The sequence below is a fragment of the Phoca vitulina genome, unplaced genomic scaffold (genome assembly GCF_004348235.1).
Source record: "Phoca vitulina isolate PV1807 unplaced genomic scaffold, GSC_HSeal_1.0 scaffold6, whole genome shotgun sequence".
NCBI classification, from domain to species: Eukaryota; Metazoa; Chordata; class Mammalia; order Carnivora; family Phocidae; genus Phoca; species Phoca vitulina.
In genome coordinates this window covers 6,568,175-6,591,481 of record NW_022589709.1, presented here as the reverse complement: position 1 = coordinate 6,591,481, position 23,307 = coordinate 6,568,175, and the positions used below count along the sequence as shown (strand labels likewise).

At 36.3% G+C, this 23,307-nt stretch overlaps 1 protein-coding gene across 3 annotated transcripts in view; it reads left to right on the top strand.

Moving 5' to 3' along the window:
- Positions 1 to 23,307, top strand: part of GABRB2 (gamma-aminobutyric acid type A receptor subunit beta2) — a 240,098-nt gene that overhangs the window by 106,003 nt on the left and 110,788 nt on the right. For all 3 annotated transcript variants that reach the window (XM_032403666.1, XM_032403668.1, XM_032403667.1), the window contains exon 6: positions 8,167 to 8,249. In XM_032403666.1, the coding sequence (XP_032259557.1) occupies positions 8,167 to 8,249 (83 nt within the window). The remainder of the gene's footprint in view (positions 1 to 8,166; positions 8,250 to 23,307) is intronic.

Here is a 23,307-nt window from a genome sequence, read left to right as displayed (position 1 = left end):
AGGGAAGTTTACAAAGAGAACAGCACTTCCTCCCTCCCAGAGATAGGATCAGCAGATTGCCCATCCACTCCCTGGTGTTCCAGACATGAAGAGGGAGAACAAAGCAGGGCTGGGGGGAACCTGGACACAAGTTTCACAAGAATGGAGCCTAGGAAACAGTTCCTCTGGTCTCACTCTCCTCCCTCCTCTAAACTCCTGGTCTGCTCCCTATTGGCCAAAGCCAACTGAAGCCAGAGAATCAGGGAGACAGTTTATGAAATCCAAACATTCTAGTCTGTAAGGCCACAGAACGTGGTGATTAAGGGTGGAGGGTGGAGCTGGAGAGACAAAGGAAGACATCCAGCATGTGTAGTTTATATTTTAAAATAATACTGGATGGGATTTGGAAGAAGTGGCAACAGACCCACGTGAGGTTGTAACCTTGGCCTGTCACTGGCTAGCTATAAATCAGCATTCGTGAACCACTTACTTTGTTAAAATAAACAAATACATGGCTAGAATAAAACTGATTAACTTATTCTGAAATGGTATGACTCTAATGTGTTAAAAATCAAAATTAAATATTTTAAATATATTTTAATGAATCCAACAAAAAGTTTCTGGCATACCTGGGCATTGTTTTAAATTAAAAACAACAACAACAACAACAAATCACTGCTGAAATAATCTGCGTCCCAGCTATATGTCTTCCTAGTTGGTAAGTGGCTCTGGTTCAATTAAATCCCTTACATTGATCTGAAATCAAATTTCAGTTAGGTTATGAGTCAAAAAATAGAATGATACTTGTTCTCAGGGACTCAGGCTTCCTTTAAGACATAGAAGTGAGCATGTTCTCATTGCTGAGATAAGCACACACTTTGCAGATGAGACCATCAGGGTTGTAATGTGGGAAATCTTGGTAAACAAACTTGGACTGTATGTCCATATGGATTAATATTTTTGATTGAGTGGGATTTACATACTCGCAAAGTGAGATTTTGTTTGATACTGCTGTTTGGATTCTACAGGCATGGTATTTAAGGAAATGTCTTTGAGAATAACACCTGGACTTGTAGCAGAAACCTGTGTAGCCTTTAAATGGTCACAGTATATTTACAGAGGATAAGATTCCAGAAAAGCAAAGAGTCACAGAAGGCCAAACAGCTGCAGAAGAGTACAAATAGCTCTAATCTCAAATGCATGATTTATCAAATGGGAACATGATTGCTAGCAATCTTACTTTTTTTGGTGATTACAAAGTTGAGCATACTAGCGCATGTGACTCTATATGAGGACTTGTAAAGGGCTTTTAAAAACAATTATGCATGAGTGTTGGAGATTTTAATTTAAGCAGGACTCTGTGGAGGTAAATCAAGAGCATAGGCTGGAAGAAAAATGCTGAGGGAGACCTTCAATCAGGGGAGAATATTAAGTAGGACTCCTTGGGGAGAGGCCTGTATTTGCTTGTCTGGGGTAGGCTAATCTACATAATTGACTAAAACAGAATGAACAGCTGTGAAATACAGCATTTGAATGTGTGGGTAAAACACAATTACAAAATATACAGGGTCACAGAACATGTAATGTATTTTCATAGGATTACAGAATATCCGAGCTCATTTGGGATTTCAGAAATCGGCCAGTTCCCCAGAGAAGCTAAATGACTTTATCAAAGTCAACTAGCTAGTTAGTTATAGCATAGTAGTTAAGTATGTGGGCTCTGGAGTCAAACATCCTAGATTTAAATCCCAACTCCACCACTCACTGTGTGACTATTGGAGAAAAACACTCTACCTTTCTGTGCCTCAATTTTCTTATCTATAAAATGAGAATAACAGGACACTGATATTAAATGAGATGATACATTTAAGCAACACTAGATTATCTCTGGAACTCAGTAAGTGATCAGTTAATATGAGTTATGCTTATTATTAGCAAGAATGCAAAGCTGAAGTCATTTAAGTCTTGTATCAATGCTCTACCTACTCTACAAAATGCAAGAGCATATCACAAGAGGGATATATGTGAGAAATTAGTTTCCCAACTAAAGTGGTTGTGAGAAACAAATCTGCTTGGAGATACAGAAGCAAATCTTTTAAAGTACTTTTTGGGGAAGTGACTCAGATGAGCTCTTAAGAACTTTTCAAAATTTCAGTTTGTACTCTCGTGCTTAAATTTAGTATATTGATCTTCCCCCACCCCTACCTGAAGTCTTTAATTAGTTTGTTTAACAGCCAGAAAAAATATATATCAATATATGTTTTTTAATAATTGGTTGTTTTCAACATCCTAATTTTTCTCTAACAATGATGCCAACTCATACTATAGGATTCCCCTATCCTTTGTAATTAGAGGAAGTTGTGCTTTTAAGTAAATGTACATTTTGAACAAAATGAAAGCATGCTGTGAATTAAAATAACATGTTTTGAATATAGTTGGAGATAGGCATCTGATTTTCAAAAAAAATACAAAGATATTGAAAAAAAGAATTTTGTGTGCATAGAATAATTGGATGGTTATCTAGATAAAGAAATCAAAGTAGAAATCCTCAGTCACTTTCTTATCATCTCTTGTTGAAATCCTAACAAGCTTCTCACCTGTTAAGGTACTTGTTTGACCATATATTCTAGTGCCTGAAGCCCATCTTGAGGAGTCTGTTGAGGTGCCTCTGGGTGGTTCAGTTGGTTAAGCGTGGGACTCTTGGTTGGAGCTCAGGTCGTGATCTCAGGGTCGTGAGACTGAGCCTTGCTTTGGGCTCCACGTTCAGCATGCAGTCTGCTTAAGACTCACTCTCCCCCACCCTCTCCCTCTCCCCCTTGCTCTCCCTCTCCTCCTTCTCAAATAAATAAATAAATCTTAAAAAAGAAAAAGTCTGTTGAAAGTGCCAAAACATGTCACGTTTATTATGATTTTGAGTTATCTCCTATTGGCTGAGAGGCAAAGGCAGTTATTACTACTTAATAACTACCTTTGATCATATTCAATCTCAGAATGATACGGTAGAATCATTAAGTCTCAGGTAATGACACTGTAAAATATTTGTTATGGCTTTGGTGCAAAATGCTGGCATAGCTGTTGTATTTCCTGATTTTATAGGTACCTTTAGTGACTGTTTTAGGGTATGTTATATATATAGTTGTCTTGCACTGTGTCAGTATTTTATGGTTGACAAGGTCCAATGACTAAGGATTAAAAAGTTTCTCCAAAGATCTAGGCTTTGGAATAGCCCAGTCAGAATACTGACATTCCCCAAAGGTGGCTTTCATCATGCAATAGTATTCAGCCCCAAAAAGGCATATTTCCACTTGTAACTAGAGAAAATTTGTTACATGTAAATGAGGTACATTCTGAAAGCATCACTGACTGTTTCTTGTAATTGAAGACAAAGCTATCTCTATATATTTCACAGTCGTCTTAAAATTTAATCAGGATACCTGCATAATGAGTTAGTAGCTTCACTTCAAAGACTCCTAGTATTAGTGTTGAGTAACTTAAGGCCCATTAGGGATGTTTATCAGGATTGAGAAAGGCATGTTCATGAAAACCCCATTAAGTATATTTGTTGTATTGACTTATTCCTAGAGAAACTTAACACTGCTATAAATCATAAAGTTCCAAAGAACAGATTTTGATGTTGATCATTAAGCTTTTCTGAATAAGATTCATTTCTGAGTAGCTTCTTCTATAAATCTATTCTTTTAGAATTTTTTACGTAAATTAAATGAGGCACTTAATATAGAGAATTGTTTCAAAATTCTCAGTTTGAGAATGCTTATGACCATTGCTTGCTTTCTTTCTTCTCTTTATTTTTTATTATTATTACTATTTTAATCTTGGGTTAGCGATACATGCCAGAGACATGCCAAAGTGCTGAGATACAAATAAAACAAAAACAGATGTAGTTCCTGATCTGACAAATCATGTAGCAAAGATGCAGGTTTGTTACACATGTCTGTACCTTGTATTAAAATCTGTTGAATATATTCTATATACATACATGGCATAATTTTTTGCACATTTATATGTTTTGATGTTATTTACATCATATTTTGTAGCTCAGCTTTGCTTTTAATATAGGTGTATGAGTATTCTACATTTCTTCATGTATATAAACATATACATATGCATATTTCCAAATACCAACCACTGATCAAATGAGTTATCATTGTATCTTCTCATTAGCAGGTGGTCATAACAAAAGTTACAGAATATTTTATGAGTTACAGATCTCTTTTTGCTTTTATCATCTCACAACCAATTAGGATGACAAGTTTTTATTTCAGGTGTTCAGGAGCATCCAAGCATTACAGGATCTAAGTGATTCATCCCAGCTCACTCGCTCTGGTCTGTATGAACAGGACTCCACAGGGATTATTTTGTCTACAGAGTTTCTGCTTTAACCCAATAGGAGACACAAATGCCTTGTAAGCATTGACTAGAAAATATTTATACGTATTTTTTTCTTTGTTTTACGAAGCATAGCATTAAAAATTAAAACACTGGTGTAAATATAAATGTTGATGTGACAAAAACATTTTCATCTGTTTTATTTTTTAAATATGGGTAGAAACTCATTTCTTCTGCAATAGCCTTAGTCAGTTTATTTTTCTTGTTCACAGCACTCATGTTTATAGCACTAGTTCACAGATGTTAGTTGCCATGAATATGTATCTGCAGAAAGTGTGAGCCACAACCTATGTAGTAGCTATTGCAAGCTTCACTTCCCTTACACAGTCGAGCATCTGTTTATGGCTCTTGCTTCTTTTTTTTATCATAGGTGTGCCCTTGTGTCTTTAAGGTCCTTTGTGTTCGTTCTGTCAGATGAAGTTAATTTTCTCTAGTTTCTCAAGATGGGGATTATTTCTGCTATTTTACAAAAGTAATATGGAAGTTTTGGTATACCCATCATATACCTTATTTTATTTTCTTTGAAAATTTCTCTTCTACATAATACAGGCTTTTGTATGTTAGTAGCAATTCAGGTTGTTAACTACATGTTAAAAATGAAAAAAAAAGTTGGGGCGCCTGGGTGGCTCAGATGGTTAAGCATCTGCCTTCGGCTCAGGTCATGATCCCAGGGTCCTGGGATCGAGCCCCACATCGGGCTCCCTGCTCAGCGGGGAGTCTGCTTCTCCCTCTCCCTCTGCCTCTCCCCCTTCTCATGCTCTCTCTCTCTCTCTGTATCTCTCTGTCTCAAATGAAAAATAAAAAATCTTTAAAAAAAAAAATGAAAAAAAAGTAGAAAGAAAGAAAAAGAAAAGAAAGAAAGAAAGAAAAGGAAGGAAGAGAGAAAGAAAGAAAAGGAAGGAAGAGAGAGAGAAAGAAAGAAAGGAAGAAAAAAGAAAGAAAGAAAAAGAAAGGAAGGAAGAAAGAAAGAAAGAAAGAAAGAAAGAAAGAAAGAAAGAAAGAAAGAAAGAGAAAGAAAGAAGAGAGAAAAGGACCAGTGAGAAATTCAGTCAAATATTGCATAGCCAAAATAAGTTGATATTTTTAAGCCCCAAGTAAATAATTAAATGTGAATGTTAATTTTTATATAATTTTTAGAATTTGTAAAATATAAGTGTTTGGTAAGTCCCACTGAAAGCAAAAACAATCAGTTTGATGATAAGATAAACTCTAGTACTATATACGCAATGTCAATTAAATGGATTAAAATTCATTTACTGTTAAAAATATAAGAAGAATCCCTAAAACTTAAGGCACATATAAGTTGAATAAAAGAAGAGAAACAATGCAATAAGATAGTCCTCCAAATAAAAGATCTATATCAGAAAAACGAACTGCTTGTTCTTTATAATTCATGTTTGTATTTATCCAATGGATGTTTATTGATTGCCTTACAATAAATAGAACAAAGTCTGTGCCCCTAAACAGCTTACATTTTATTGAGAGAAATAGTACTAAAAAAAAAAAGAAAGAAAGAAAAGAAAAGAAAGAAGCAGAAGTTTTTACTTCTTATCCCCTTCACCTATCCCCCAATCCCTCCCCTTTGGCAATCACCAGTTTGTTTCTCTCTCTTTGTTGTTGTTTGTTTGTTCATTTGCTTTGTTTATTATATTCCACATAGAACTGAAATCATATGGTATTTGTCTTTCTCTGGCTTATTTCACTTAGCATAATATCTGCTAGGTCCATCCATGTTGTCATGAATGACAAGATTTCATTCTTTTCTTATGGCTGAGTAATTGTTAAATCATTATGTTATATACCTGAAACTAATTTAAATTTTTAAAAGTGAAAAAAAAAAGCAAGATAATTTCAGATTGTGATACTTGCCTGAAGGAAATAAACAGGTAAGATGCAACATTAGTTAAGGCAGTCACTTTGGGTGGGCTGTTTGGGAAAAGCCTCTCAGAGGAGGTGATTTTTGACTTGAAGGATCAGAAGAGAAGGCCTTGTGAAGATCAGGGAGACACATGTTCGAAGCAGAAAGAAAAAATGTGCAGACTGGAAGATAGCAAGTAAGGACTTGGTAGGAGATAATATTGGGAAGGAAGAGGCAGATTATTCAGGGCACAGAAGGACACAGCCAAGACTCTGGATTTTATTGGAAGAACCACTAATTAAGCAGAGGAGTGATACAATCTATGTTTTTAAAGATCTGATGGCTGTGTGGATAATGGATAGTTGGGAGGCAAATGGAGAGGCCAGGAGACCAATCCACCATAATAACATGAGGTGAGGCAGTGGGAGCCATAGATTTTGAGGGAGGCAGTAGAGATGAAAAGGAGCCAAGGCCAAGTAGCTAACTCTTGGTGAAGGAAAGGAAGGAATCAGGGATGAACATCAGCCCTAGGATACTCACTTATTGCGAAAAAGAAAAACAAAAATTAACAGAGCACAAACCTTAATGAAGCGGTAATCAAACTAAAGAGGCATGAACTACTTACATTAAGTTAATCACTTACTTCCATCCTACAACTGAGGAGTGGGACGTGCACACCTAACTGAGGAATTTCATAAGCTCGGTCTACTTAGATTACTTGTAAACTCTGACCAACCTTTCAGTGAAAAATATCTATCTGGGACTCTTTCTCCCAAGTTGGGGCTGTATCATATTTCTCTATTCCAAACTCATAGTAAAGTGCCCTTCAGAGTAGAGGGAGCCAAAGTTGGTCAAATTCAATATCAATTTCTTCTCTTAGTTTTTTTCAGCAGATGTAAAGGACCTGCTATATGTAGGTACTCTTTTACATTCTATACATAAATTATTAATTCTTATAGAAACCTTGTTATGTAATTATTATTATTGTTAATAATATCCCCTTCTTAGAGATAAAGAAACTAAGGTTGGTTAAGAGATATTAACCATGTTGATGTCAGTCAGTGAGACAGAATTAGAATTTATACCTATGTCTGTTGTGTTCTAAAACTTGTGTTTTTCATGACATTATGCTGCTGTATTGATCAGAAAATACATATTAACAAATCATTTAGGACTATATGCTTTGTGACTCCTTTTAGTAGGTCTTCAATAAGAGATTACTGAAAAATGATGATAGACGAATATAAAGACATTAAAGAGACATATTCATATCTCTCTGATAAAATAATAAAGGTGCCAGGTGTTCTAAATAAGTAACTCTGCCAGCCCATAGGAGGATGCTTTCTAACAAGTCATGAGAATATCAGATTGCTCAGCACAGAGCAAACCAGGCGATAGATGAAAGGCTGATTGTATGTTGTATTAAAGCAGTTGAAAAGTACTACACTATGCATGGAAATGTCAAAAATGATGAATCAAAGCCAAGATTTAATGAAGATTAGATTTGAGGGAGGAGGAAACAAATGTGAGTGGGAGAGGAATTATCTATGTTGATATTCTTAATCACCTGTGATGCTTATAAAATAAAGAGTCCCAGGACCGTCCTTCCCTATACCAAGACGTTCCAAAGCATGGAAACTTCCTGTTTAACAAACACTCCCAGGTGATTTTGGTTCAAGTAGGTAATGGACCACACTTTGGGAAAACACTGATTTAGTTCTGTCTTTTTTTTTTTTTTTTAATAAGTCAGCCTGAGGCTTATAAAGGAAAATGGTTATCCAAAGCTGTAGCACCCTTTTTTGCTAGAACTTTGGCTAAGTCAGTCTCCTAGAGGCCCAGTTCTGCCATCTTTGATACTTGGATTTAATTTTTCCAACTCCAGCCATGGACCAGCTAACAGTATATATCTATTTCTCTTCTAGAATCACAACCACAGCTGCTTGCATGATGGACCTAAGGCGGTACCCACTGGACGAACAAAACTGCACCTTGGAAATTGAAAGCTGTAAGTTTTTCTAAGAATGCAGCTAGACTGAACTCTGCTTTAAGGTTATTCTGGTTCATGTCCAGACCACAGGTCCTGCAAAGGTCCTGCTACTACAGTAAATCTGGTGGAGGGAGATATAGTATCCTTCCTCAGTGATGCTACCAACCTCTTAGTCTCATCTCTAAATCCCTGGGAGAAATATATAAGGGAAGATATAATCTAGCAATAAAAGGAAGACCCTAAGGCCCTGGAAGGAGACCAAGCGCTATTCCAGGCATTTAAGTATGGAATTGGTGCATAGAGCTGCAACATGGTTGGGAAAATAGGTGGTGATGGCAGGGTGACACAGGAAATCCCAATTGTCTTTGCCTCTCATAAACGTCTGCAATTGCAAAATCAATGTGGCCTCTGGACCAGTTAAAACATTCACAAGAGTGTGAGGGGCGCCTGGGTGGCTTAGTCGTTAAGCGTCTGCCTTTGGCTCAGGTGATGATCCCAGGGTCCTGGGATCGAGCCACGCATGGGGCTCCCTGCTCAGTGGGAAGCCTGCTTCTCCCTCTCACACTCCCCTTGCTTGTGTTCCCTCTCTCGCTGTCTCTCTGTCAAATAAATAAATAAAATCTTAAAAAAAAAAATTCACAGAGTGTGGATTGGTGGATTTTTTTTTTCCCAAAGATTTTATTTAACAGAGAGAGACACAGCGAGAGAGGGAACACAAGCAGGGGCAGTGGGAGAGGGAAAAAGCAGGCTACCCACGGAGCAGGGAGCCCGATGCAGGGCTCAATCCCAGGGTCCTGGGATCATGACCTGAGCCGAAGGCAGATGCTTAACGACTGATCCACCCAGGCGCCCGTGGTGGAATGTTTTTTGTTTCGAGGGACTATTTTCGGTGTCTAAAATTTATTTTATATTCTTGCTGAAGGCCATATGATGAGCAAGATTGGTGTATATGTGCATGTTTATTTTCTTTCCTGTGCTGACCTGTTTTGCAGTGTTTTTGCTTTTCTGGGCCGCAGTTTCAGCGTCCTTCTTGATGACTCAATCACCTACCCTGTTGGGTGGGCGAAAACATTGATTTCATAACCTGTCTCCTTTTTGGAGGTCACACACGGAGGTCATTTGAGATGGAATAGGATTGTGAATCTCTTTTCTTTGTCAGCTCTTTGCAATGTTTTCGTAGCTCATCCCACCTAACAATTGGAAGCTGACGATTTTATATCCAGCATTCTAGATAATGAGTGAATTGACTGCTGTGCAGATAGGATACTCTCAGCTGTTATGAGGAGCTCTAGCTGTGACAAGCGGTCCAACTCTAAGTCACTGCTCGGAGCAGAAATACAAGCATTTATGGCACATTGCTGGTATTTTGCCCGTTAAAAAAAAAAAAAATCTTCCAGGGATACTTAAATTTACATACATTTTTTTAAGAACTTGATTTCATATTTGTGTTCTCAAATCACCATTATTTTCACATTTGATCTTTACAATAAAGAACTATTTAATGAAATTGGTTTATAGGATTTTGATGATTATGTAAGTATGTTTGGGATAACTTCGCATTTTCATAACTTATGATACAGTTTAAGTATAGAATGTTCTTCAAAGTCGAAATTCTTTGGTTGTTTCAAATTGTTGGTGTAAGGATGTGTTTGTTTTTTTTAAAGTAGGTTGCCATGTACTAATATTGACTTTTTATGGTAAGAGAATTTTTCATGATGAAATTTGAGTGAAATTTTAAATAATCATAATTTTGCACATAGTTAAAGCACTTTCACTGATTTTATTCCATTTGAGCTGTTTACAACCCCCTCAGGTAAGTAAAAAAAAAAGGCCTTTTTATTTTAAAGAACTGATGCCTAAGGACACAGGCAACACCCAGGTGTTTAACATAATTAAATTGTAATTCTGACATGAGTATTTTAAAATTAACATGATAATTCTTCAGACTTCTAGGAAGTTTAAGTTTTTTTTTTTTTTTTAAAGATTTTATTTATTTATTTGAGAGAGAGAGAGAGAGCATGAGGGGGGGAGGGTCAGAGGGAGAAGCAGACTCCTCGCAGAGCAAGGAGCCCGACGCGGGACTCGATCCTGGGACTCCAGGATCATGACCTGAGCCGAAGGCAGTCGCTTAACCAACTGAGCCACCCAGGCGCCCCAAGAAGTTTAAGTTTTAATAAAGGGACATTTACATCTCTTATTTCAATTCACAGTTACCCTGTTAATAGACTTTTTCCCCCAGCTTTACTGAAATATAATTGATATATATAACATTGTATAAGTTTAAGATGTACAATGCCATGATTTGAGATATAGATAGATAGATAGATAGATAGATAGATAGATAGATAGATAGATATTTGGTGAAATGATTGCCACAATAAGGTTATTTAACATATCCATTATTTCACAGTTACCTTGTGTGTGTGTGTGTGCGTGTGTATGTGTTGAGAAATGATCTACTCTCTTAGCAACTTTCAAGTATACAATACAGAGTTGTTAACTATAACCACTATTCTGTAGACACCCAGATCTTATTCATCTTTTAACTGAACATTTGTAACCCTTTAACCACCTTCAACTATCTCCCCCATACTCCCACCCCTGGCATCCACCAAGTTACTCTCTATTTCTATGACTTCAGTATTTATTTTTAGATTCCGTATAAATAAGATCATACATTATTGGTCTTCTCTGTCTGACTTATTTCACTTAGTATAATTACCTTAAGTTTTGAGATGCCTGGGTGGCTCAGTCGGTTGAGCGGTCGACTCTTGGTTTCGGCTCAGATCATGATCTCAGGGTCCTGAAATCGAGCCCCGCATCGGAGTTCGTGCTCAGCACAGAGTCTCCTTAAGGTTCTCTCTCTTCCTCTCCCTCTGCCCTTCCCCCATGCAAATAAATAAATAAATAAATAAATAAATCTTTTAAAAAATTCCCTTAAGTTTTATCTATGTTGGCACAAATGACAGGATTTCCTTTATGACTAAATATTCCATTGTATACATATATCACTTTTTTTTTTTTTTTTTACCTACTCATCCATCAGTGGACACTTAGGTTGTCTCTATGCCTTGGCTATTGTAAACAATTCTGCAATGAACATGGAAGAGCAGGTATCTCTTTGAGACAGAGATTTCATTTCTTTCATATATTTACCCAGAAGGATTGCTGGATGATAGATGGTTCTACTTTTAATTTTTTGAGAAACTTTCATACTGTTTTCCATGGGGTCTGTACCAATTTACATCCTCACCATCCGTGCACAAGAGTCCCTTTTCTTCACATCCTTGCTAGCACTTGTTCTCTTGTCTTTTTGATAATAGCTATTCTAAAAAGTATGAAGCAATATCTCATTATGGTTTTGATTTATATTTCCCTGATACAAATTCTTTTGCAAGTATATATCGTTTCCCCAACACCATTTGCTGAAGAGACTATTTTTTTCCCATTTTATTCTTGGCTTCCTTGTCAAGGATGAGTTGACCATATATGTGAGAGTTTATTTCTGGGTGCTTGATTCTGTTCCATTGGTCTATGTGTCTGTTTTTATGCCAGTACTATACTGTTTGGATTACTATAGCTTTGCAGTATAGTTTGAAATCAGGAAGTGTGATGCCTCCAGCTTTGTTATTCTTGTTTAAGATTGCTTTAACTATTCAAAGTCTTTTGTGGTTCCATACAAATTTTAGGATTGTTTGTTGTTTTATTTCTGTAAAAATACATTGGAATTTAGATAAGGAATACATTAAATCTATGGGTAGTTTTGGGTAATACAGACATGTAAATAATATTAATTCTTCTGATCTGTGAACACAGACTATCTTTCCATTTATTTATATCTTCAGTTTCTTTCGTCAGTGTCTTATACTTTTCATTGTACAGATCTTTTACCTCCTCGGTTAAATTTATTCCTAACTATTTTATTGTTTTTGATGCTATTCTAAATGGGATTGTTTTGTTTTTAGAGTTCATTGTTTGTATATAGAAATGCAACTGATTTTTGTATGTTTATTTTGTATCCTGCAACTTTACTGAATTTGTTTATTAGTTCTAACAGCTTTTTCGCAGTCTTTAAGGGTTTTCTATATATAAGATTATGTCATCTGCAAACAGAAATAATTTTACTTCTTCCTTACCAATTTGGATATCTTTTATTTCTTTTTCTTGTCTGATTTTTCTGGCTAGGACTTTCAGTACTATGCTGAACCGGAGCATTGAGAGTGGGTACCCTTGTCTTGTTCCTGATCTTAGAGGAAACACTTTCAATCGTTAACCATTGAGTATGATGTTAGCTATGGATTTGTCATATATAGCCTTTATTATGTTGAAGTACAGTCCTTCTATACCAAACTTTTCGAGAGTTTCTATCATGAAAGGTTGTTAGATTTTGTCAAATGCTTTTTCTACATCTATTGAGATGATTTTATTAATTTGATGTATCACATTTATTGATCTACGTATAGTGAACCACCCCTACATCCCAGGGACAAATCCCACTTGCTTATGGTATATGATTTTTTTAATGTACTGTTGAATTTGTTTTGCTGAGAAAAATTTTGTTGAGAATTTTTGTATCTATATGTATCAGGTGTATTAGCCTGTAATTTTCTTGCAGTATTCTTATCTGACTTTGGTGTCCAGGTAATATTGACCTTGTAAAATGAGTTTGAGAGCATTCCTTCCTCTTCAACTTTTTAGAAGAGTTTGAGAAGGATTGACATTAATCTTTATTAAACCTGGTTCTGGGCTTTTCTTTGTTGAGAAGTTTTTGAGAACTGATTCAATCTCCTTACTTGTTATTGGTCTGTTCATATTTTCTAGTTCTTCATGAATCAGTCTTCATAGATTGTATGTTTCTAGGTATTTATTAATTTCTTCTAGGTTGTCTAATTTCTTCTAATTTATTGGCATATGATTCTTCATGGTAGTCACTTTGATCCTTTGTATTTCTGTGGTATCAGTTGTAATGTCTTCTCTTTCATTTATAATTTTATCTCTTTGGGCTCACTTTTTTTTTTTTTTTTTTTTTTTTTTGGTTAGTCCAGCTAAAGATTTATCAATCTTGTTTATCTTTTTAGAGAATGAACTCTGAATTTTAATTTTTTCTTTTATACTTTTGTCTTTTCATTGCTTTTGTTTCTATTTCATTTATTTCTGCTCTAATCTTTATTATTTCATTCTTTCTGCTAACTTTGGGCTTAGTTTGTTCTTTTCTAAGTTTCTTGAGATATAATGTTAGGTTGTTTATCTGAGATCTTTCTTTTATCTTGATACATGTGTTTGTAACTATAAACTTTCCTCTCAGAACTGCTTTTGCTGCATCCCATAAGTTTTGATATGTTGTTTCCATTTCATTTGTCTTAAGATTTTTTTTTGTTTCCCTTTTTATTTCTTTTTTTAATCATTGGTGGTTCAGGGTTGTTTTATTTCCATACATTTTTGCATTTTCCATCTTTCCTATTGTTACTGATTTCTAGTTTCATACCTTTGTGGTCAGAAAAGACCCTTGATATAATTTGTGTCTTCTTGAATTTTTTGACTTATTTTGTGGCCTAACATATGATCTATCCTAGAAAATGTTCTGTGCATGCTTGAGGAAAATATGTATCCTATTGCCGTTGGATGGAATATTCCGTATGTCTGTTTGGTCCATTTGGTTTGTAGTGTTGTTCAAATCTGCTGTTTCCTTATTGATTGTCTGTCTGGATGATCTAGACATTGTTGAGAGTGCGTTATTAAAGTCCCCAACTCTTACTGTATTCCGTTTATCTCTTCTTTTAGTTCTGTTAGTAGTTTCTTTATATATTAGGGTGCTCCAATGTTGGATAAATGTTTATGATTGTTATATCTTTTTGATTAATTTACCCCTTTATCATTATATAATGACCTTCTTTGTCTTTTGTGAGCATTTTTAGCTAAAAGTTTATAGTTAGGTATTAATATTCCTGTCTTTACATCTAAGGAAACAGACTCAAAGAGGTAAAGTGATTTGCCCAAGATCATGCAGCCACTGAGTGGAATAATGGCTCTGTGCTGATGTAGTAATTGATAGCTGGCTTAACTTTTAAAGCCACTGATTTTATAGGGACCAGATTAATAAGAAGATCCCTATTGTAGAAACCAAGAAAATATCCTATACTTACAAAAAATTGGAACTTATTCATATTTAGCCAGACAGTAAATCATTGCTATATGAATGAATATGAATGATAATGAAATATGGTGTTATATTAATAGTGTATATGATGTGCAGGTCTTGCTATTATAAGGAGGTAGTTAACTAGTTAAGCTTACTGAAATGAATTTAGGATCCTGTCCCTTAAACAAGTAGCTCTGAAGTTCATGTCTGACATTTGACCTTATTTAACCATTTCTTTCTGTTAAGCAAAATCTAGACATTCATTTATTTTCCTTCTCCCTCTCCTTCACCCTCTCCCCTCCCTCTTTGCCTCTATCTTCCTTCTCCTTACTTTTCTTCTTCTCTCCCTCCTTCCCCTCCTTACTGCCCTTCCTCCCTACCTCTTTCAAATGCAAATGGCCTTAGTAGTGGCGTTACTAAATCATTATTACCTTGTCTCTATGTCAGCAATTAGTATATTTGTTTAATGTCAGAGAAAATAATATAACTTGATTCTGAGTGAGGGACTATTAGGATTGAGCTTATTGCAAGGCTATTTAATATGTTCCACCCAGAAATGGAAAATAGTGCAAAGGGGGCAAGGAGAATATTATGTATCTTTGAAATGGGAATTGTTAGAGGGCTAATCTCTTATATTCTGAGCTAGGTTAGCTGCTCAATATCAGTATCAGCTACATGGCCTCTCTCCCCTCCTTAGAAGGGTAAGATACTCTTAAACCCCATTTCCAGGTTCCCCACTTGGGGCATGTGAACACTTGTGTGAAAGGAGTGTGGAATTCTCTCAACTAGATCTATTGACAGGCTGCTCACATTTCCAAAAACCCAAAGGTTTCTCTTTTCTTCCTCATTTGTTGGTGTGCTTTTTCTCAGCCCATCTCTGGGTGACTTGGACTGGACAGCCTCAGTGTCTCAGAGAATAAGGTTAATGCTCTTATTTTCAGTATTGTTGGTTTTTCCATCAGTCTCAGCCTTGGTGCAACCTATAGCAAATTAGAGAGTATGGAACTTTCCCAGCAACTCTTTCATAGACAACTTCACATGGCTTTGCCAAGTGTTCACTGGGATGGCCAGTCAGCCATCTCTTTTTAGGATCCCCCCCCAAAAAAATCCCACACTGCCCTTGAGGCAGCATCAGAAACCAGTTGTTGCTGGCCTCTCACAGTCACTGATTACCTACACTGTGTCAGGGAAGTCACCTGATTTATCCATGCCTCAGTTTCCTCATACATAAAATGGGAATAATAATACCTACCACATCAGGTTGTTTGGAGATTAAATGAACTAATAAAGAAGATAAGCACTTTGCTTGGTCCATGGTAGATACCTAACGAGCAGTAACTTTGGTAATTAATTATTATTATTATAGCACTGATTTTATTATATTTAAAGATGCCCGTACTACCACAGATTTGACCAAACTATGTGATCTAGTAAATCCAGCCAAAGAGAGGCTCAAAACATCGACCTTCTCAACTCTTGTAGATCTTATTCCAGCTCTTGTTTTTACGTTCTGAGTAAAGTCTCATTATCTGCAGGGCTGTCTACTTACTCACAGAATGTCTCAGTCAGCTGTGCCTACAGTGTGAAGTGCAAATTAATTTCTTCTACTTCTGTCACAGGGAAAAGGAATTAATAGCTAGCTTCAGAATCCAAAGAGGGAGATTTAAAAGCTCTTTGACACCTGTACTTAGACAAAATGGAAGTATGGTCCATTTTAAAATATAATTCATTTGTGATTTTACTAATGTTTTAAACTGACCAGAGAAGGAAGTCATCACCTGCTGACCATCTCAAGTCTCTGCAATCAATGTAGCAAATGTGCCTATGAGTGTGTGAGAGTGTGTTGGCACAGGTCTCTCTTCTTCCTGGAGATACTCACCATGCTTTAGGAAAGGAGGAAATAGAAATGTGCCTGTGGTTGTCTTACTGAATTCCAGTTTGGATATTATATAAAACAACTTGCTGTTAGGTTATTGATGGAATAAAGGCTCTATTTTCTTTCAACAACTTTATTTAAAATAATCCTTATTAAAGAAGAAGTCAATATAGATTGACACACGTAAACAGATTAAGGTATTGAATCCATATTTACTGTGTCACGGGTTAATATATTTTGGATATAGTTTATGCTATGTACTGGTCAATATTTTAGTAAATATACATATAGGATTTTTAAGAACTTAGAGGAAAGGAGAATTTCTTCCACTCCTAATGTGAAAATTGATTGTACCTTAAAGTATGTCATTAGATTCAAAATACCTGATTCTGAGTTAATGCGTATAGTGGATGAGAGGACATTTATTGAATACAGGTAGCTTTCTGGTATTGATTTCTCAAGCTAACCAAGCAGGTCACTCAGCTTTTCAAGCTATGGTTTCTCATCTCTACAATACTGCAAATACCGTAAAGTTAACGAGATAGTCAGGACAGAGATCTTTGTGCAGTGCTTGGTACTGATATTTCCATAGATAGCAGCTGTTATCTTTATTACCACTATTGTTATAATTATCAATTTCAACTGGAATATTGTGCTCAATTAGAGTCCCAATGTTTTAAGAGGAATATTTAGCAGTCAGAATAAACAAAATATGAATGATAGGTAAACCATGGAGTATGATGAACCAATAGAAGAAATTTACCAGTACATTTACCTTGAGGAACAGAAACCCAGGGAGAGTGGCAGTATTTGAATGGGATAACTCTTTTCAAAAACTTACAGCATTTCCTATTAAGAGAGCAGACTGTGTCTGCTCTAAGGGCAAAACTAGGCTAATGACAAATGATGCCAAAAGGCAATTTTGGACTGAAATATTAAAAAAAAAAAGTTCATAGCAGTTAAAGCTGGTGAAAATCCAGCAGGTTATTGAATGCTGTAGACCATTTTCTGGAAAAAAGGGAATTTTTGCACTGGGCAAGTGATGGGATTATATGATTTCTAAGGAGCTCTGGTTTGATGGTTACTTGGCACCAGCAAAAATATGTAGAACTTTAGTTAAAGGACAATTAGGTGAACACTGGTTTCTGTGAAGATGCAGATCCCATATGCATATACATCTGGAAGCAATGCTATTTAGGAAAAGATGAAAATCGCATGCTGGCTAAGATTTTAAGTAGATTCTATGTGTGTTTTGCTGATGGTCTGTTGTTATTTAGCTAGCAATCTTTCTATTCTCAGAGTTTCCTCATAGGAGTACCTCTTACCATTGGGTGTATGAGGATTAAGACTAAGACCCCCACATTTTCCTGCCTTTCTAAAAAATTTAGAACTCCCTTGAGGGTTTTGATCTCATTAAGGTTTTAAGAATCATCACAGCAGAAGAGAATGTATGTGCGCATGTGTCTGTGTGTGGGGGGGGCGGGGTTGGTAATGTTAAATCATGACACTACTAAGTATTTCAGGTGATCCTAGAATTATTCAAGTTAGAAAAATATTCCTGTGATATTCCAGTGGGACGTAGTCATAATCATTTATCTAGAGAAAATCAAAGAGCATTGCAAATGCTCTGTGGTGTTACTGCATGCAAGTTTAATTTGCATCATTGTGCCATTTTGGTATTTTCTTGAATTGTATCTAGCAGTGTGGAAGAGGAGGATTTGTTTTCCCCTCCTTGCTGTGTGATACTTGGTTGGAATATGATCACTGTTTAACAATTATTATTACCTTTTCACAATAAACAAGTGCCGGGTATGTATTTAGAAACTCTGGCACCTTGTGAAGATAATACTTGTGATCTTGTGTGTCTGGACTTTAGGACTTCTGTTCTTTCAGTTCTTCCCTTATGAGAAAGTGAAGAAGTGACTTAGATATAAAGGGTACACTCTAATATTGAGTGTGAAAAATGAGAATATTGAACCCTTTCCATCTAAAGCTTTTTGTTTCCCCCAAAGAGAAACCTTATTTTTTATTCACATTTTTGATTTTCTCTTTCTGCAGACTCTATTTTCTCCATCTGGAATTCCCACAGATAGACCTGGGGTCTCTCACATTTATCTGCCATGGCTCTGAAATAAAATTGGTAGATTTTTATCTTCCAGATTACTAATATTTATTTTATTCTAAAGAAATTATTACTAGTAAGTATTCTATTTTGGCCATCCTGTTTTCAATTTCTAAGAACTCTTTCTTATTCTTTGATTACTCATTTTTCCATAGTCACTTGTTTTCTTATGGAATGTCCTTTTTAATTTAAGGATACCATTTTAAATTATTTTGCAAGTTTTCTTCTGCTCTCTTCATCTTTCTATTTCCTTTTGTGATGATGTATGTTTATTTATTGTGGTCCTTTTTTATGCTGATGGTTTTTCTTGTAAGTCTACTGATCTTGGTAGTCCATTCGTATTTGTATGTAAGGGGCTAGTTTGACCAAGATACTGATATAGGTTTTCTGAACTGATGTGGGTTTTCTTAGCACTTTTACATGGCTGTTTTCATAGTCAGCCTATTCCCTGAATAAGGAGAATGGAGGAAGGAGGAGAACTGGGCATGCTGAGCAGGCAGCCTCCCCCTTTAGGAGAGTGGGCTAAGATCTTTCACGGGGAACCAAGGCTCATCTGAGGCTTCAGCACCTTACATTATTTTACCCTTTCATTCCTAGAAGGATCTGATGGAACAACAACTTATCTTTTTTTTTTTTTTCCTCCCTCCATTTGTAGCAGTACCCAAGGCTATCTGGGGGCTCTGTACTGATTCTCTCTTCAGCCCAATATCTAAACTAGGAACCCAGGCAGCCTCCAATTTGTTTAAGGAGCCTTTTTCCAGCATTATCTCAGGGGCAGTCACCACAGCCAGATGTAAGAGAAGCAAGGGGACTGGTCTGGTGGTGGCATGGTGGCTCCTACTCTGTGAACTTCCTGAGTCTGAAAATTCTCTAACGCATAGGTTCTCAACATTGCTGCACATCAGACCCCCTGGGAAGTCCTTAAAAATCCAAATGAACAGGCCACACCACAGACCTATTGAATCAGTCATTTTAAAATCTCCGCAGGTGATGACAATGAACAAAGAGAGTCCTCTAGGGCATGGTTCTCACACTTGAGTGAGCAGGAGAATGTCCTGGAGAGTTTGCTAAACACAGATTGCTGGGCCCCATCCCTGCGGTTTCTAACTAAAATGGGTCTGAAGTGAGGCTCAAGACTGCATTTTTCACATTTACTGGTGATGCTAACGCTGCAGGTGTAAAGACAACACTACTCCAGGACTTTAGTGGAAAGATCGGCCCTCTTCTGTTGCACTTGTCATGGAAAACTTGTTTCTTTGGTTTTCTCAGTCTACATAACCTCATCTATATTCTAACTTTTGTACATTTTTCAAAATTACTCACCCATTGATGTAATACTTTGCTATAATTTAGAGTGCTATTATGGATTTTGACCATCCCTTCTTCTTACAGTTATTTCTATGAGATTCGAGTAAGGCAGGAAAGGTAAATATGCCATCTTAAGCTGGAATTCTCCTTTTTCATACACATATTCAGTTTTTAACTACATACACAATTTTCAACCTCATTTTAAAAATGTAATAGCATATCACAAATATCTTATTTTCTGAAATCCTCTCATAATTTCTCATGTCGGTCTGGTATTCCACATGTGGATGAATCATAATTTATTTAACCAGTTCCCAATTGTAGAATACAAATTAATTCCACTATGTTGCTATTTTTAATAATGTTATAATTTGTATTTGATTGAAGCTATTTATCATTAAATACAATCATGATTTTGTATATGTATGTATATATATGGCTCTTCTGTACAATGTAATGTGTAATGTTAAATTTAAATTAATTAAAATTAAAAAAACTAAAAATGCAGTTCCTCAGTCTCACTAGGCATATTTCATGTGCTCAGTAGCCACAGACGACTAGTTCCTGCCATATTGGACAGTGCAAGTATATAGAACATTTTCATCATTTCAAAGAGTCTGAGTAACAATAATTTAAAAGGTAAATTCATAGAAGTTGAATAACTACATTATAGAAAATATAAAATTTAAAGTCTTTTGATATGGTTTTACGTATATCCTGATTTCGAAAACATTAATGTAAAAGGAAACCAAAGGGCATTAGAAGTGAGTACATTTTCTTAATTGAAAAGGAAACCATTATTTTATTGTTCCTAAGTGGGCAAACTGAAAGGAAGCACAATTCATAGTGTTATCAAATTAGCATCTCCCAGTCTCACAGGTGAAAATCTGCCTGTTTTGTTCATTCCCCTCAAGGCACCATTAGGCTGTCTCCCACATGGTGTGCAAAGTGAAGCAGTTTATGAAGTATGTATGTATACCTTCGTAAATGCTAGCCCAAAAGGTAGAATGTGGATAAACCATATTATCCTGGCAGTGATCAAGATTTCCGCATGAATTAACAGGTAACTTTGGAATCTAGAGTTTTAGATACAGAGAATTTGGGGAGAAATTTTTTAGCAGTAGACTCAGTCCCTTAGCAGATTTTCATCCTGTATACATCAATATAAATACTATGCCAAACCCAGGTAAATTAAACACAGAGGCTTCCACGCCTCACCTGTATGAAGCTGACTGGATAACTAAATGAGCCCAGAGCTTATGAGACCCTCGCCCATCTGACCTGTGTTATAGCACAGGTATAAAATTTAGGATGGGTTGGCACAGGCTCAGCTTGCAACTCAAAGAACAGGAAGGAGCAATTACAAGGAAACTGATTCCCATTATGGGTTCTTATAGGTGGAGTGTTTTCTTAAAGACTGAATGAATTCCTAAGCCACTCAAGACAGAGTGCTGGATGAGGCTCTGCTCAAAACCCTGCATTTTGTGTATTTATCTTCCTGAAAGTGATGGCCACTTTGTTTTGTGTTTCTAATGCTCATTTTTTTTTTCCCGCTTTGAAATTTTCCATTAAAACTAAAAATGCAGTTTAGGTTCTCATTGTATATTATAAATTTTTCTATGGCAGATCTCATGGGGGAAGGGTGGTGGGTATACAAACTTGTTTACTTGGTTCTCCTTTAGACTCAGGAAAGGTGCCAATAGTGCTGTCAACAAAAATTGCTCTTTTTGGCTAGGCTTCAATTTATACTTGATCCTAATTAAGTGAAAATACCACATTTGTGGCTTTCTTAGCATTTTTAGTGAAAGCTGGAGCGTACTTCATGAAACCTGATGTGAACATCATAAGCCAGAGGCATAAATACACCCACAGACCTTCCCTGAAGCATTTCCAGAAGACTCATGTTGTTTTGTTAGATAGTTGCAGCCCAATAAATTATAACTCAGACTGACTTTTCTCAGATCCTGAATCTAGCTCCCTGTGTTACCACTTGAAGATATTTTCCTTTCAGTAGGCTTTTAATACTGTTGATTTGTTTTTGCAAATCTAATACCTTTTTCTTCATGATAGCTTCCAGAGTTTATCTTCTATCCCTGCTCCCACCTCCACTGCAGGCAGTACCATGATTATTATATTTATTGTTATCATGATCAACATCAATAATATTTACTACCATTTATTAAATGTTTACTTTGTATGAGACATGGTGCTGTGTATATACACACATGATCTCATCTAAATTCCTCATATGGCAGCTACTAATATTATTTCTTCTTTACAAATGAGGATGTGGTACCTTTGAGAGGTTGTGTAACTTACAAAAGGATACACAGGTTAGCAGGTGAATGTCTAGCTGAAGAAAACAAAATCCAATGTAGCTAGTTTAAACAGAAAGAGACTTATTTGGCTTACTGAATTCTAGGGAAGACTGAGGAAACAGACTCTAGGCTGAGCTTTTATATAGAATTCCTACAATCACAGCTGGGGCCTCTATTGGCAAGGCAGTCATTCATTACTGCCAGACTGACTGCTGAACAAAAGGGCCACTGTTCTAGTGGCTAGACCAAAACCACACTGCTTTTCAGGTAGTGTGTACTAATAAAAGGTGTTTTGTGCTGGACGTCTCTCTCAAGTTCTGAATTCAGGTCTCCAGCAAGTGTATCCGATTGTCAGAGCCTAGATCACATTTAGAACTATAGGCAAAAGTGAAGAATGTAGTCAGGCAGTCTTCATTATTGAGCAGAGTGGCCAAGCTGTGATGTGAACCCAGATCAGTCTGATTGTAGAGCTCATTCCTAACCATTATACATACTGTTTCTTTGTTTATATCCCTAACGTAAAATCAATATATTCCTGTTTGTATTATAAATAATTTATTTCTAAGAATTCTATATTTGTTAAATTCTACCTGCTGAATTGTATGCTTTCAGTGGACTTTATTATTTTCTTTGCCTGCCCATATCTGAACACTAGATTTGAAGAATCCCCTACTTTATGAAACAGAGCCAACCTCCCGTAACAGACACTGTAAAAGCCTCGCACTCATTCTCTAAACCTTACGTGCAACTAGAAGGTGGGTGCAAGACCAAGGTGCTACCAATCCTATAACTCTGAATTGGAAATCTATGCCATGAAAACCAGTGACTGTGGGAAAACCCAGTCTAAGAAAGGTAGGAGCCATGGCAGTGGATGGGTAGAAGTGTTCAGGGGCACAAGTCGCTCTAAGAATTGCAGTGAGAGCTGCAGGACCTCGACCCAATGGAGGTGCCTTGACAACTTCACTACAACAGTTCTGCTCTATGATTGTGGGCATTATTCCTGACTTCATAGCTTCCACACCTGGATCTTGGGCTTATTGTAAGCTGTTCAATACCATTTTAATAAATGCCTGTTCTATTTCGTTTAACCCAAGTCACTTTATATTATCTGCAACTAAGTACCCTGATTGTTATGTTTCTTGAAGGCAGGGTTATATCTTATATTATCCTTTATCTCCTGTATTGCTTTGTTTTTTTTGTTTGTTTGTTTTTTAAAGATTTTATTTATTTGACACAGAGAGAGAGAGACATAGCAAGAGAGGGAACACAAGCAAGGGGAGTGGGAGAGGGAGAAGCAGGCTTCCTGCCAAGCA